At 41.3% G+C, this 16,574-nt stretch overlaps 1 protein-coding gene across 1 annotated transcript in view; it reads left to right on the top strand.

Annotated features, from left to right (window-relative positions):
• Window positions 1-16,574, top strand: part of ppfia4 (PTPRF interacting protein alpha 4) — a 585,677-nt gene that overhangs the window by 541,032 nt on the left and 28,071 nt on the right. The window contains exons 19-22 of the mRNA XM_078546714.1: window positions 4,369-4,383; window positions 5,219-5,312; window positions 11,052-11,133; window positions 13,165-13,365. Of these exons, the coding sequence (XP_078402840.1) occupies window positions 4,369-4,383; window positions 5,219-5,312; window positions 11,052-11,133; window positions 13,165-13,365 (392 nt within the window). The remainder of the gene's footprint in view (window positions 1-4,368; window positions 4,384-5,218; window positions 5,313-11,051; window positions 11,134-13,164; window positions 13,366-16,574) is intronic.

Genomic DNA, 16,574 nt, shown 5'->3' with positions numbered 1-16,574 from the left:
ATTTGACTTTTCTCTTTTTAATTCTGTTTGCTTCATGAAATTCTGAATTTTTACATTCATAGCTTCTGTGGTTATAAATAGAGCCCAGTGTCAGAAAATCAGTATTTTTACCATGTGTGAAAAAAATACACAGCCACTTAATTCAATTTTGTACTAAGAGTACAGTTCCCATTTATTGTGTAAGCTGTTAAAATGTCTGACATGGTTTGGTATAAATCTGTCTAGTTCTGTAACTTGGCACTATTTAAATGCCCTTCCTCTCTGCGATCTTTATCTTGCTCAAGTAGAGTTACCACATGTTTAAGCTGGCATGTGTTTACCAATAAGATTAGGTTAGTGCAGTACATTCATTGTGACACTGGCATCAGTCACTGACAAATGTGCAGTACATTTAATGGGCTGAAACTTCTGAGCTCCCCAGCATTGGATTTGGGTGGTATCCCAAAGATGTGTTGGGGAATCCCTCTTGGAAGTTCCCATGTAAGGGTTAGCACAGCAATTGCCCAGAAGTGCACACTTCCTCTGGACAATTGCCCTGCACTGAGAACCATCCGCAAATGTGGTGTAAACCACAAACTTTGGATGGCTCTGCCATCCACTCAGAAAAAGTTAGAAGAATAAAAACCTCTTCTAACTTCTGGTTAACTATTGTAAAGATCCAGACCAACCCCACGGGACTGCTCCAGGCCCCCCACTTCCTGACACCCCCCAACCCCCCTGAACTCCAACCCTGCCTTCCAATCTCCGACACCTCTCTCTGATCCCCCCCCACCGATCTCCACTCTCCGAACCCCCTCTGATCTCCAACCCCCCAACCCCGACATCTGACCACCCCCCCCACCCCACCGCAACTCCCGATCTCTGAACCCCCACCCCCCGATATCCAACACCCCTCACCCTATCAAACTCCGATCCCCCCCCACCCACGGACCTCAGACCATTCCGACACCCATTCACCCCCGAGACCTCCAACCCCCCCCCACCCCCCTGAAACCCGACCTCTCTTTCCCCCCCCCCCCCAAAAGACCGATCCCTCTCCCCAACCCCACTTCTCCGGAACTGCACCCACCACCCCCAGAACCCAGCCCACGGAACCACATACCCACCCACCCAAACCTCCAACCGACCCTAATCGACTCTAATTCCTGCGGGCCAGCACTTTCCAACGCCAGTTGGAAGTTACGGCCCAATATAATTTATATTGTTGCGTAGGAACAGGAGAAAGCCATTCTCCCCCTTGAGTTACTTGCGTTCGTGTGAATATAAAAAGAACAGGAGTAGACCATACAGCACCTCAAGTCTGCTCTCATTCAGTACCATCATGGCTGTTTTCTGCTTCAACTGCACATTCCCACCTACTTCCCATATCCCTTCATTCTGTGAGAGACCAAAAATGAATTTATCTCAGACTTGAACGTACTCAACAATGGAGCATCCACAATCTTCAGGGAGAATTGCAAAGATTAACAACCATCTCAGTGAAGAAATTTCTCCTCATCTCAGCCCTAAATGATCAAATCCTTATCCTGAGACTGTGTCCCCATGTTTTAGACACTCTAGCCAGGAAGAACGAGCTCTTGGTGTCTACCCTGCCAAACCCCTTCAGAATTTCTTTTTATACTTTCATGGGGTGTGGGAATTGCTGACTAGGCCAGCATTTATTACCTATCCCTAATTGCCCTTCAGCAAGTGGTGGTGAGCTGCCGCCTTCAACCACTGCAATTCATGTGGTGTAGGTACATCCACTGTGCTATTAGGAAGGGAGTACCAAGATTTTGACCCAGTGACATTGAAGGAATGGCGATATATTTCCAAGTCAGGACGATGAGTGACTTGGAAGGGAACTTGCAGGCGATGGTATTCCCACGCCCTTGTCCTTCTAGATGGTAGAGGTTGTGGGTTTGGAAGGTGCTAACAAAGGAGCCTTGGTGAGTTGCTGCAGTGCATCTTGTAGATGGCGCACACTGCTGCCACTGTGATGGGGGTGGCGTGAGTGTTTAAGGTGGTGGATGGGGTACCAATAAAACGGGCTGCTTTGTCCTGGATGGTGTCAAGCTTCTTGAGTGTTTTTTGGAGTTGTACTCATCCAGGCAAGTGGAGAATGTTCCATCACACTCCTGATTTCCACCTTGTAGATGGTGGACAGGCTTTGGGGGGTCAGGGGGCGAGTTGCTCGCTGCAGTCTTCTCAGCCTCTGACCTGCTCTTGTAGCCACAGTATTTATATGGCTGGCCTACTTCAATTTCTGGTCAATGATAACCCCCAGGATGTTGATAGTAGGAGATTCAGCAATGGTAATGCCATTGAATGTCAAGCGGAGATGATTGGATTCTGTCTTATTGGAGATAGTAATGTCTGGCACTTGTGCGGCACCAGTGTAACTTGCCACATCAGTCCAAGCTTGAATGTTGCCCAGGTCTTGCTGCATATGGACACAGACTGCTTCACTAGCTACGGAGTCACCAGTGTTGCTGAACATTGAGCAATCATTAGCAAACATCCCCACTTCTGACCTTACGATGGAGGGAAGATTATTGATGAAGCAGCTGAAGATGGTTGGGCTTAGGGCACAAACCTGAAGAACTCCTGCAGTGATGTCCTGGGACTGAGATGATTGACCTCCAGCAACTACAATCATCTTCCTTTGTGCAAGGTATGACTCCAACCAGTGGAGAGTTTTCCCCCTGATTCCGATTGATTCCAGTTTTGCTAGGGCTCCTTGATGCCACACTCAGTCAAATGTTGCCTTGATGTCAAGGGCAGTCTTTCCCACCTCACCTCTTGAGTTCAGCTCTTTTGTTCATGGACCAAAGCTGTAATGAGGTCGGGAGATGAGTTGCCCTGGTGGAACTCAAACTGAGCATCAGTGAGCAGGTTATGCCGCTTGATAGCACTGCGCACGATTCTATCCATCACTTTGCTGATGATCGAGATTAGATTGATGGTGCAGTAATTGGCCAGGTTGGATTTGTCTTGCTTTTTGTGTACAGCAATTTTCCACATTGCTAGGTGAATGCCAGTGTTATAGCTGTACTGGAGCTAGTTCTGGAGCACAAGTCTTCAGTACTATTGCTGGAATGTTGTCAGGATCCATAGTCTTTGCAGTAACCAGTGCCGTCAGACGTTTCTTGATATCACATGGAGTAAATTGAATTGGCTGAAGACTGGCATCTGGGAAGCTTGGGACCTCAGAATCTTATATATTTCAATGAGATCACATCTCAATCTTCGAAACTCCAGTGAGTACAGGCCTATTTTTCAGCCTATCATCATAGCCAACTTTTGTTATACCGTCTCCATGGATATAGAGACCAAAACTGTTCAGAGTATCCTCAGTGTGGTCTCACCAAGCCCGTGCAATTGTAGCAAGACTTACTTATTCTTGTACTCCAATCCCCTTGCAATAAAGGCCAAAAGACTATTTGCCTTCCTGTTGGTTGCCTACTGTACCTGCATGCGAACTCTGTTTCTTGTACAAGTACACCCTAGTTTCTCTGAACATCAACATTTATAAGTTTCATGTCACTTAAAAAAATGTTATCCTTCCTACCAAATCAAATAGCCTCACATTTCCCCACATTATGTCTACCACTTTGTTGCCTACTCACTTAAACTGCCTGTATCTCTTTGCAGCCTCTTTGTGTTCTCCAAACAGTTTACATTTTCACCTAGATCCCATATCTCTTTATAGCCTTATCTGACAAAAATCTATGAATCTCAATTTTGAAATATTCAACTGACGTCCTCAATAGGTTTTTGTTCTGATCACTTTCCAATCTTGTCTCTGCCTCTTTGTTAAACTGGCGTATTGCCCGTCTTTGATTGTGACTTTAAGCAATACAGGCCAGCGAGATCTCTGGTTCAGTTCCTTTTGTGCTGAATTAGCTGAGTTCAGCTCAGATGATGGTCCGGCATTAGAGTCTGTTATTACTTTGCTAACTTAGGGAGCAGAAAATGTCACCATGTTTTCTACTCCTGATCACTGTGAGGATACAATTGCATTAAGCTGTGATGCCTTTCACAGCTGAGTAGACCACCAGTCCCCCAATTGAGACTTGTACTTGAGGATGGTACTAAAAAACCTCCAATAACAATGGAATGGTATGTCATTAATAATGCATAGCACTCAACAGAAAAGGAGCAGGGAAAGGGAATTGCAAGATAAATTGGAATGAGGAAAATTATTCTGCCTATGGTACCGTGACTCGTAATTTTACCCAGTCAGCATGCTGGACCTAAAGTGCACTGGGCATTATATCTGCATACAAGAATAAAATTGTAGCATTTTTAAAAGAATGTTTAAAAATTAAGCTGTATATTTTGCATATGGGTAAATGTACCTATTGTTTTCTTCTTCTCTCCTCATAGGATATGGATATTTTGGTAAGTAAGAACAATGTAAATGACCGGGTTAGTGTGTTCAACATTTTCTTCATATTAACAGCTTAAATAATATGGTGTGAGCTTGATGGGGAGAGAGGTGATTTTAATTTGTTAAATGATACATTTGGACTTTTTTTGGCAAAGATTTATGGTGATGTAATAGGATAGCAGAAGAATCTAACATACCTTTTACTGTTACTGTTAAAACCTCTGTTTTAACAATTGGGATGAGGGTGCTCACTTCAGAAGTACTCAGAAGGGCTAACAAAACCCAGAAGAGGTCAGTTTTACTCTATGGGAAAATTCTCTGTTCTATTTTTTCCAGTTAACCCGACGAGTCGTTTTCTTTTGGTTACTTTTTTTGGGCCATAGAAGATTTATTCTCCCTTTTGTAGGTCTTTCTCTCACTTCCCCACTCACACTGTATACCTAAATATGAAGAATAGCAGCCAGCCTGCTGGCAGACCTCTTGCAATGACACTCCCGAGTCTTCTCGAAGGTGTTCAAGAATGGCATGTGCCATTTGCCCTGCCCGTTTTATCTTGATTTCTGACCTTCATTCAGCGCAGTGCACTGACAGCACGGCTGAGGGAGAGAATACGCCACCACGAGAGTTGTGAGCATAAATCCACATCCTATTGGCAAGGTATTGGTGCATCAGCATCTTCTACCACTGCAGTCCTATTACTTTTGTAACATCATATGCCCGGTTGCATCTTTATGTTTTATTTTATCAGTAGATGTAGGAATCCGGCTTTCATTTTTTTAATTGGATCTTGGATTAAAATGAGAGTATGATCAATGTTTTCCTCAGTATTCCTTTATTGTTAACTAGGTGGCATATTGGATACAGAAATAGGCATCCAGGACTCCCTTACACTGGGCAAGCTTGGAACACAAGCAGAGAGGGACCGAAGGCTAAAGAAAAAGTAAGTTTCAAGTCATTTTTAAGAAATGTGAAAATCCTAAACATGTTTTTGTTTTCAAGATGAATTGAATAGTATTCGTTTATTTGTGTTCAAAGAATGTATTGGAAAACCTGCACTCAAACTCATACCCCTCTCCTTGACCCACCTGCATCACACACAATTCACTATCCATTGGGGTAGTTAGATAGCCAGCTGCCAGGCTCTGCTGTGATACAATTCTCAGTGCTTTTGTTACTGGTGCCATCATTCTATCAGTACTCCTTGGTAGCCTGATACTAGGGATCTATCGATGCCCCTCTGCATCTTAGTGCTCGCATCCTAATGCTCCTCTTCCTTCTATGAAGTGTGGTACCAAGAGCCTGCCTATTCCTCTTTGTAAGCTGATGACATGGGTTTACCATTTCTCCACAACATATTGCCTGGAGTCTTGCCATCTTCATGTCGCTTCATGTCAGGAGATGCCTTGATCCGTCACACTTCCTTTCTTGCCTGTGTAAATTAGGCACTGCGACAAGTCGACCAAGACTAGGACCCATCATTTGTGGAATCCTGATTGTAATTTGTGTCTTCCACTGTATACAGCGAGGGATCTTCAGGACAGCACAATGCCCCAAGGCTGAAACTCCAATTTTTGTTCATTATTTTTAAAAAGTTTCACTTACGTATCTTGAGTGGATCAGCAAATTAAGATTGTTGTAATCTTTTATTTGTTCTCATATTGTACTTTCAAAGTAGAATATAAATATAAAATAACCTTGGCTGAAAGGTAAACTCAGTGTATGAATTTCTTATACTAATATGAATAGTCGTTTAGTAGTACAGAGCTTGAGTATTGCTGAAAAAAGTGACATGCCAAAGCTTTTTGTTTTGCACTCTTCAGGACAATTCGCAAGAATATCAACATAAGGGGAAAACAATCATTTATACTGTATGTGAAGAGAGTGCTGATTGGTTGGCAAGTGGACTCTGATTGGTAGAGGTGTTGCCATGGAGAACACACCAGTGATGGTGACTGACAGTTAACTGACAAACATTGTTTGAAATTTAAACCAGGCAGCATGACCGTGATTGGTCATTCCCTGAGGAATGAGACAGCGAACGGCTATCACTAAATTTGTTTAGCCGAAACAGGTGCAATGTGTGTACATGTTCTTCTGTCTGCGAAGTGCAGGGCCCTGTGTATTAATATATGTTGCTTCCAGTACATGCAAATGCGTCACACTGTGAGCCCGACTGACAATCTTAAATTGACTGTCAGTGTAATTTTTAGCACACTCAGGATTATTTAGCAAATGTCCAATCGCTGAATGAATTGATGGGATGCTGCCATCAAGTCAAAAGGACGTTCTGCCTGTCTCACAAATGAGTAATGTGGTATGTGAATTTCAGTGCCAGTGTGATGCTAGGTATGTAGGCCGTACGTCCCAAAGACAGGCGATCGTACCAAATAGTGTGTCCCGGCCACTGTTTGCAATGGGCAAGGTACAGGCCAGAGAATTACGCTGACAACCAATTTAAAATTGTTAGTCGGGCTTGCAATGTGACGCATTTGCTGGAAGCTACATATATTAATACACAGGACCCTGTTCTTGGCAGACAGAAAGAACATGTACACACATTGCGCCTGTTTAAGCTAAACAAAATAAGTGACGGCCATTCCACAGGGCAATGCCTTGACCAATCAGGATCAAGCTGCCTGGTTTAAATTTCAAACAATGCTTGTCAGTTAACTGTCAGTCACCATCATTGGTGCATTCGACATGGCAACACACCGATCAGGGTCCACTTTCCAACCAATCAGCACTCTCTTCACACAGTATAAATTGATGTTTTCCTCTTATATTGATATTCTTGCGCAGTGTCCTGAAGAATGCAAGATGAAAAGTTTCAACGTGTCTCTTTTTTCAGCCATTCTAATATGGTTCATATTGACTCAAACCTGTAGTGACCCACTGGAGAACTACAGCCCTTGAACAGTTAATTTCCTTAATTCTGCCTATGTGGCCTGGTATGTGGTTTATCATATGATCATTGAGGCAGCTTCTTGAGTGACTTTGACCACTGTGTGACTGAGAAAAATATAGTCTATTGAACTTCATTAAAAACATTGAACAGAAGGTAAGAGTTTCTAATGTTTTAATATTTTGTTCTATTCCAACCAGAAGGCATTACCTCTTTAGCTCTCATCTTTATTCTTGATTTTTGCACCAGTTTTGTTTGTTGATAGCAGCTAGTAATATGTCTGCTAATTTGTTTATTTCCTTCTCCATTCATTCATTCCATCCACTTATGAACAGTCCTGGGTAAGTTCTGTTCAGAGTGCATTTGGATTAAGTGCATTTTTCTTCCTCTTGCTCTTTGAATTCTGATTGTTGCGCTTTGGTTTTTTGGATAACAAGCTGGTCGACGGTTTCTCAGTGTGCCCTGGGTGAATCTCACCGAATAAGTGCAAGTTCTGCACTCTTTACTTTGTTAACTGCTGACTAAATGCAATTAATTTCTTCATCCTCTCTATAAGTAATCAGCATTATTCTCTGCCAGAGAACATGGTTCAGAGCAACTTTTTTTAAAGCCTGGTGTGACTTGCTCCCTCTGCTTTGAAGTGCTTAACCTCTACTCAATATCTTTCCACAAGGGCACAATAAAAATTGTGATTTTGCTGTTAACATCAGTTTTCAGTTAATGTCATTTCTAATAACCTAAATGCTAAATATCTCTTGATAATATGAAACATTTTTATTAGGTCCCTGGGATTGAGGCTTGTCGAGAACTATAACAGTACCTTAATGTGTACCTTGAGGAAGAGCCATTGAAGTGAATATAAATGAGCCAGCCTACAGGTTACAATTGATGATGAAAACAAAAATTTGTATAGCTTTTGGGATCTGTTGATAGAGTGAAGTCCTCCAGTCTGGACCAGTGACTGTGCAGAGCCAATTTCATGCACATCCATTTTTGTGCCATGTTTTTATTTCTTAGTTCATGTTAATGCAGCATCCATACCTATTATGCTAGATGCTATGTCAAAGCATACTTGTTACACTTATTTAACCTTAATGGGTTAGGTGTGAAAAACAACTTAGACATCCATTAATGCTATCCATGGCATCTTTTCCCCCTCCCTGGATGAAGTGGTTTATGAATATGTGTAAGACCAGAATTCATTCACAGAGTAATTTATTCCAGCCTTCAATCTTGGAAATCACCAACGTTCAAACGTAATAAAAGCACAGAGGGCCAATCGATATTTGATAAGAGAAACGATGGCCTAACATTTCAAGTGGGCCCTTTCATCTTGGAAGCACATCCCAATTCCAGTATGAATCAGCACTGACTAAGGAAGGTTGATTTAGCCTTCAGCATTACCAGCTTTTCTAGAAGCTATTTTTATCTTTCAGAATTGGCCATTCCATGCATTCTAATCTATGTTAATCTTGCATTAGTCCTTTGGTTAGGTTTTCTACAACAGAATTACAGTCTATCCTCAATACTGCACAGCATGCCCTCTTAACACTTATTTGACTTCTGACTTGAGAAAATCAGTGTTTGGATTACAGTGTTGATATTTTGTGCTCAAAAAAGGTTCTTCCTTTTGAACCGACGATGTCTTTTCAAGAAGGAGAAAATCATCAAAGCATTGATTGGGGGAATTTGTGGCTTGTGTGGCCTATATAACAGTGTAAGGCTGACAATCACACTCCTGAAATCATCTCAAATTTTAAATCCTACACCTGCAGTGTTAAGACAGTTTGAAGCAGCAGGCTGCCAAAACCTAACTCCACATTGCTTGAATTCTATTTGCATACAAAATATAACTTGTGCAGGAAGCACTGCCCCTGACACTTTGTGACGCAGGTGAATTTTTAACTTATTATTGTGATGATGGATTCAAGCAAAATCCTGGGCTTTTACTTGATGTTTCAAGAATTGAGTTTTATCTCAAATCTCCATTGCAGTGGAATATTCTTAACTGTTCCAGCTTGTTGTTCCCAATTCTTAACCTTGTATCATAATTAAGATTCCTGTTTGCGATATGGCTATGAATAACCCTCAATGTGCTAAGAATTATGCTGACACCCAATTTAAGACTGTCAGTCGGACTCACAGTGGGGCGCATTTACATGTACATATATTAATACACAGGGCCCTGTTCTTTGCACACAGAATATGTACATACATTGCACCTGCTTCAAAATAAGTGACAGCCATTTGCTGACTCATTCCGCAGGGCAATGCCTTGACCAATCGGGGTCAAGCTGCCTGGTTTAAATTTCAAGCAATGTTTGTCAGTCAACTGTCAGTCACCATCAGTGGTGCATTCTCCATGGCAATGCCGCTTTCCAACCACTCAGCACTCTCTTCATAAACGGTATAAATCGTTGCCTTCCCCTTATACTGTATTCTTGTGACTGTCCTGATGAGTGCAAGAGGTAAAGCTTCGGCAAAATCTCTTTCTCAGCAATACTCAAGTTTTGTACTACCAACCGACTATTTACAAAAATCCTTGTAGTTTTAATAAGAAGTAACATTCCACTTTTTAGCTCCACGTGTCCTTATTTGGAGTTGATGGTTAAACCATGAACTCAAAGAGAATATTGAGATGAAGTCTGTTTTGTTCTTGAGAAGTGGCCCATAATTTATAAATGAGAGCACCATGCTGATTCCACCTTTTTTGTGTTTGTGGCAGAGCAAACAGTTGCTGTGCTCCAACCAACCTACAGCCTGGCTCTGTGTTGTGGTGCTTTGGAATAGGAATAGGTAGAAAGATAGGTTTACTGATCCGAGACACAAGATGGAATGGAGGATGAAGAGACAATCTGTGTTGAGCAAAGACTTTGGGTTTCCTGGCTTATGAAAGGATAGCGCAAAAAACAAAATTCCTTTCTTTAAATGCGTTAATTATTAATATCTCAAATTTTGCAGTCAGCATAAAGAAAAGCATGAGGCAATCACATCGCTGGCAGCTGACCACAAAAAATTTACTGACTTTTGAGTGGAGACTTCTTGCCATTGGATGTCTTTTACAGCATGACACCCTCTACAGGAGATCTGTGAGCAACACAAGTAACAGTGTGGCTCTTCAACCAATTACATTGAAGGATCCTCACTTGAGGCACGCAGAGTCCAAACTAGGAAGTGTAAAGCAGAATATGTGAATTAGTTTAAAAGATATATAGAAAGTGAAATAAAGATTTGGAAATACAGATGGGATTTAGGGAGAGAGATATGAGACACAAACAGTAAAAAAGTAGATATATTTTGAAATCTCCAACGCTAGTTCTCTTCTGGGGGGATGAGATTTTTTTAGGGGGCTGTTCACTAATCATCACATAGCACACTATCAATAACTCCAGAATGTATCAGCTTAACTTTTTCAGCTATTTTTAGTGTGGAATTAGTGGGTACGTATCCTAGATTCAGACCACTGCAGTTGTTTCAATGCTGAGTCTATCCTTGAGGACTGCAACAGTTTGTCCAGTGGAGGATCAGAGTACCTCTGACAGCAACTTCTGGAATTCTGTGTTCAACCATAGAAGTGCAGATACCAGAAGCTGCTCTTCTATTTACCCCATAATAATGGAGAGGACTAACAGCCTCACAATTACCATTACAGCAAAATCCAGCCTGGTATCTTTGCAGCCACTTCAGAGATTTCCAAACTGAATTGGATCCTGCACATAGCATTTGGAGAGGCATTAAACAAGGTACATGATAAACTGATCTATAATTGTTTTCTAGGCATGAGCTGCTGGAGGATGCTCGGAGGAAAGGTATGCCATTTGCACAGTGGGATGGACCAACAGTAGTATCGTGGCTAGAGGTAAATGTCTAGAGTTGTCATCCATGGAATTATGAAAATCCAAGCATTAAAATTGAGAACGCGGATGTATTGCCGCTTCACATTTATTACCCAACTCTCAACCCACATTTTCCTCGACTCAAATTCAAACTAAATTGTAGTGCAATTTGCTACATTCTTCTTGGAGTGCATTTTCCAGTTAAGAATGTGACCAATGACCTGAAAAATACATTTAATTCAAGAAGCCATGAGAAACAATAAAAATTGTTCAATCTGGTATTGTTTTCTAAACCATTGTAAAATAGTGATATTTTCTGGATGAATTGATTGTATTATGAGCCTCTGCAGCAAGACCTTCTCTTCCCACCTTCAATCTTCCCACCTCCAATCATTTCTCCAAGGATTTATCCTTGATGTATTCTCTTCCTCATTTATATGGTACTCCTTGTTCACATCATCAGCAAACATAGGGACAGCTTCCACATGTACACCACTGACACCCAGCTTTACCTTTCTGCCACCGCTCTGCTGCGAGACTGCTTGTCCAACATTCAGTTTTGCATGAATCTTAACTTCTTCCAGCTGAACATTGGAAAATTCAAACTCATCACCTTTGGCCCCTCCCCACCCCCACCCCCCCCCCAGCCCACCCCACCCCCCACCACCCCCCACAAGCTCCACTCTCATGCCAGTGACTCCATCCCCAGCCCCAGTGACTGCCTCAGACTGAATCATACTGATTGCAAACTCCACATCCTCCTTGATACCAAGAGCATTTTCTGGTCCTATATCCTTTTCATCGTAAAGACCAACTCTTTAGCATCACCAATCCTCTGCTCCATCTCAGCCCATTCATCCTGAAACCATCATGCATAACTTCATCGTTTCCAGACTCAATTCCATAGATGTTCTCCATGTGAGTCTTCCACCTTTCACTCCCATAAATTGCAGCTTGTATTAAACTCTGCTGCTGGTACCGTATCCTGCACAAACTCCTGCTCATTTATTGCCTCCATTCTCTTTGACTTACAATGCCTCAAGTTAAAAATTGATAACCTTTTTTTAAAATCCCTTCACACTCAATCTTGTAATCAACCTCCACCCTCCCAAACTCAATGCTCTTCTGACTCCAACTTTTTTGCATCCCCTCTTTGGCTGTGCCTTTCCCCATCTCAGTCCCAAACTCTGGACTCCTTCCAATCTAAATGCCTCCAACTCTCCACCTTCTTGTGTTCCTTTAAAAGCCTCCCTATAATTTGCTTCCATCTCCATCTGGTCTCTTCTTTGTCTCAGGATATACATGCAAAATTAACACTGCAACGTTTTTCTATCTTAAAGATACCATGAAAATTTCCTCTTGTTTGTCCACTGCAGCAAGCCCCCATTTTATTAACATGGCATTCTCAGCCTGCTACATGTAGTTGGAGTGATAAAATCTACAGTTTAAAGTATTCGCTAAACCTTCTGTTAATTTTCAGAGATAGAATAAGCAAAGAAAGTGTGTATCAATTTTGGATAGATAATGTCACACCCAAGTCATGTACTGGTGTGTTTTGTCATTGCTCAGGTGAGTGTGTTTGCAAGAAAACAGAAATACAATCATTGGAAAACATTTTTTCATGAATCAGTGCCCCTACCTAACTCTGAAACAGGCTGGAAATGGTAAGCTTCCTATCTGAGAAGATTGTCCCTTTATTTTTCTGCTGTCTGTAGGTTAAATGAACCATCTGCCCTAAAGTGTAGCAAAGGGGAATGTCAGACTGTAGCCCCATGCTGAACAGAATTGTCTGGACAGAAAATCCTGTGCGATGTGTTGTCCTCACTGTCCAACTTCAGGTTATGTAGGTTTACTGCAATAATTAATACAAAAGGCCTATACAAAGGCCACTGAAGGCTAATCTCTCCTCTGGCCCAAACAGTAATAGTGATTTAAGTTTCCACTGCAATCGGACCGCATCAAAATAGAGCACGCTTTGTTTAATAAGGGAAGGTGTTCAGCATATAAAGCAGGAAATAATGTTAATTTTCCATCTTTTCTGTAATATTAAACAGCTGTGGGTGGGAATGCCAGCCTGGTACGTCGCTGCTTGTCGAGCAAACGTGAAGAGTGGTGCTATTATGTCTGCCTTGTCTGACACAGAGATACAGAGGGAGATTGGAATCAGCAATCCCCTTCATCGATTGAAGCTCCGACTGGCAATACAGGAAATGGTGTCATTAACAAGTCCATCAGCACCACCTACATCGAGAACGGTAGGTTAATGGCATTAATTTGTCTTTTGGAAACGTTTGTGCAAATGCTTGGAAGGAATCTTAAGTATTGTGAAAGCGGATGAGTGAAAATATCTCCATACCTGAATGGAGAAGATGGGTTCTTATCAAAAAATATTCTATGCTGGTTATAAGGAGGAAGAGCAATACCTGGGTGCTTTAATCAGTTTAAGGTTTCCAATTGCAGATTAGAGGTTGAATGCAGTTTTTGGCAATTACGTGCCAACTTGAACAGCAAAGATGACTCCACAGCTTTCCAAATACTACCATTAGAACTCTGGAGATGCCGGTCTTTATTGGAAATATTACCTGATAATTGGCCACTTACTTGGCTCGATTGGAGTGCACTGCTAATATGGAGAGAGTTATGATGACCTGTTCCAGTTTTTTTCAATATATACATGGCAGTGATGAATAGGAATGCTTGGACTGGAAAAGTGATGTTGGGGACAAGAGATGTTAAATTGATCAGTCTTTGGCATAAAGTGAAGGTAAATGTAAGGACAATACTATAAAATCACACACTTTCACCATTGGTGTTGGATTCAAGAATTTTATCATCATGTAGAATTTGTAAGTAAGTGGGAGTTCCAATATATATCAAATATTTCAAAAGTAAACTTTACAGTTAGTCATGATAGGAGGATAAACAGTAAATGTTAATGACATAACAAGTGATTCTAATACATTGTGAAATGATTTTATTAATGATTTTAAAGCAGTTTTAATTGGCACAAATCATGGGCCTGATTTTCTCTGTGGAGATGGGCAGCCCGGGTAGCCTGAGACAGGAAATCTCCCAACTCGGCAGACCTGGTTTAAAGGGCCCCATTAGACCCAATTTTCACTCTGGGGAGGTGGGGCTAGGATAGAGTTGGGCCTGCTGACCTCAGAAGCAGATCGTAGGTGGCCACGGGGTGGGGAGGAGGGTGGGCTGCGGGTGATGGCCGGGATGGGCTGATTAAAAGGGCTGCCTTGGTTCTCTGGGATTTCATCCCAGTTGTTTTAGAAACTGTTGGGCCCCCTAGCTCTCGCGTCTCATACCTCCACTCACCCCCATGACCCCTCCTTAACAACACATACCCTCATGCCACCTCCATAGCTAGTCACCCAGTATCCACCATTGGCAGACCTCAGGTGCAATGTGGAAATCAGAAAAAAGCTTCAAACAATCTAATCCAGCTCTCACTCATACATACTTGATAGTGAAAAAAACTCCCATCCATGAAACCAATCCAAAGTTTTAAAATCTCCTCAAGTGGCTAATGTCTTGTAAAAACAAACTTTTATTTAGATTCCACATCAAAGACAGCTAATCTTTAAATAACCTCTCTAAACTGTCAATCAAACTATGAACTCAGAACCCCTTGCTGAGATAATTGTAGCTTTTGAAATTCAGCCAAGAATTCATACTTACATAATAGATCTTAGAAAATGTCAACAAAGACTGAAAAAACTCAAAATCAGCACAAACAGATGGTATTTTTTTTCTAACCTACAGCAGATGGGCTGGCAATCAAAGCAGTCTAGCTGAGGGTTTTTTTTAACTTTCACTGACAACTTAAACCTGTTTTCCTCAGGTTTAAACAGCATGGGATTTTTAAAAAATCTTCAGATCATGGCACTTAAACAGACATTATCCAACCTTCAAGAGCATTTAACGTCTACTCCATCAATTTGAAACTCCCACATTGAGTGTCAAGGCCCTTGTAACAGTCAAAATGGGGTCTCTTTGAACTCAGTATTAAGTTCAAATGGCCCTGCTTAGTTCGGGTTTCCCTCCTGTGTGATTCATGCCCGCCCCCTTTCCCCTACAGGCAAAAGTTGTATCTGTCGGAATGGGAACCGGACTTCTGCATCTGGGCCCCGCCCACCATACTTAAAGGTGCGTGGAGTCTTTCCAACTCTGAAAATCTGGTCCATGTCTTTGGTCTCCTTATCACCCACCAAATAATCCACTCCAGAAACAATAGGACTACAATTATATAAAAATTAACATTTTTTGAGCGCAAATATGAGTCCAGTGAGTGACTTTGGTTCTGGCCTGCTCAAACTTTATGTCCAACATATTTTAGTCAAGCCTGGTTGTTCCACGCTCAATAATATCATTCTTTTGAAAAAATGTAAATTTGTAATGGTGATCATATTTCTATACTAAAGAAAAAAATAATAAAACTGAATAATACCCCCAATCCAATTGAAGTTTACAGTTATTTTATTGAAGGATAGAATCACTGGAGTGATTTGAAAGCTGTAAAGATGGTTATGAAGTGACTTGTAGTTTATGATGTCTGAATCCTTCAATTGGATGTATTAATAATACATGCAGGTAATGGATGTGCTTCTATTTAATAAATTTAACCTATTTAAAATTGTATTTAATATGTATTCAAGTGTTTTATGCCCTTGTATTTATTATCACCAGTTTAGAGTCATGTAAGAGCAAATATACATTAGATTTGGAATTCAAAAGGACTTGATAAGTTGTAAAGGAGCCCTTCCACTAAGATTAGACACGTGCCATGTTCTAAAGAGTAATCCTGTATCAAAATGCAAAACAAATGGGCTCATCCAGCTGTATTTCCCATTGAGATAATGCAAATAGAGGACAGTTTTAAATTTCTCCACACCACTTCACTGTAATGAGCTGCTGTAATGTATTTGCCAGTGCGAGTGTATTAGAGCTCTGAAGGGCATGGTGATGAAAGGTTCATCCTTTGGACTTGTCAGTGCTGCAAAACACAGTTGCACAAACAATGTATGTAGCATGGGATTGCACTTACAAAGCATCATCTGGCTGGGAGTTTATATGTGCCAAACAATTGAAAGCGCCCTGAACTGAAAGCGTGGAAGTGTCGGTCAAAGGAGTGAATTTCTGGACTATTTACGTGCCATTGGTGCACGGCACTGGGAAAACCTGTTATTTCTTTTGTTGATTTGCTTAATTATTTCTGATTTGAAAGCTTGATATACCAAGTGAAAATGAGATACCATTTAAAGGAGGGAAATATCCTGTTCAGAGGGATTTATAGAAAAAATAATTCCAACATATTTCCTAAAGCATTAGTGGAAACTGAGTGTGAAGGAAGAGAATGGCAGCTCAGAATTGATCTGGAGACAGATTGGTGGATATGGATAACAATGGAAAAGGCGTCCTTCGAAGGAAGGCTCCTCAATTGGTATTACAGAGT

Source organism: Cetorhinus maximus, chromosome 8, assembly GCF_964194155.1.
Source record: "Cetorhinus maximus chromosome 8, sCetMax3.hap1.1, whole genome shotgun sequence".
Lineage (NCBI taxonomy): Eukaryota > Metazoa > Chordata > Chondrichthyes > Lamniformes > Cetorhinidae > Cetorhinus > Cetorhinus maximus.
This window is presented reverse-complemented; position numbering and strand designations above follow the sequence as displayed.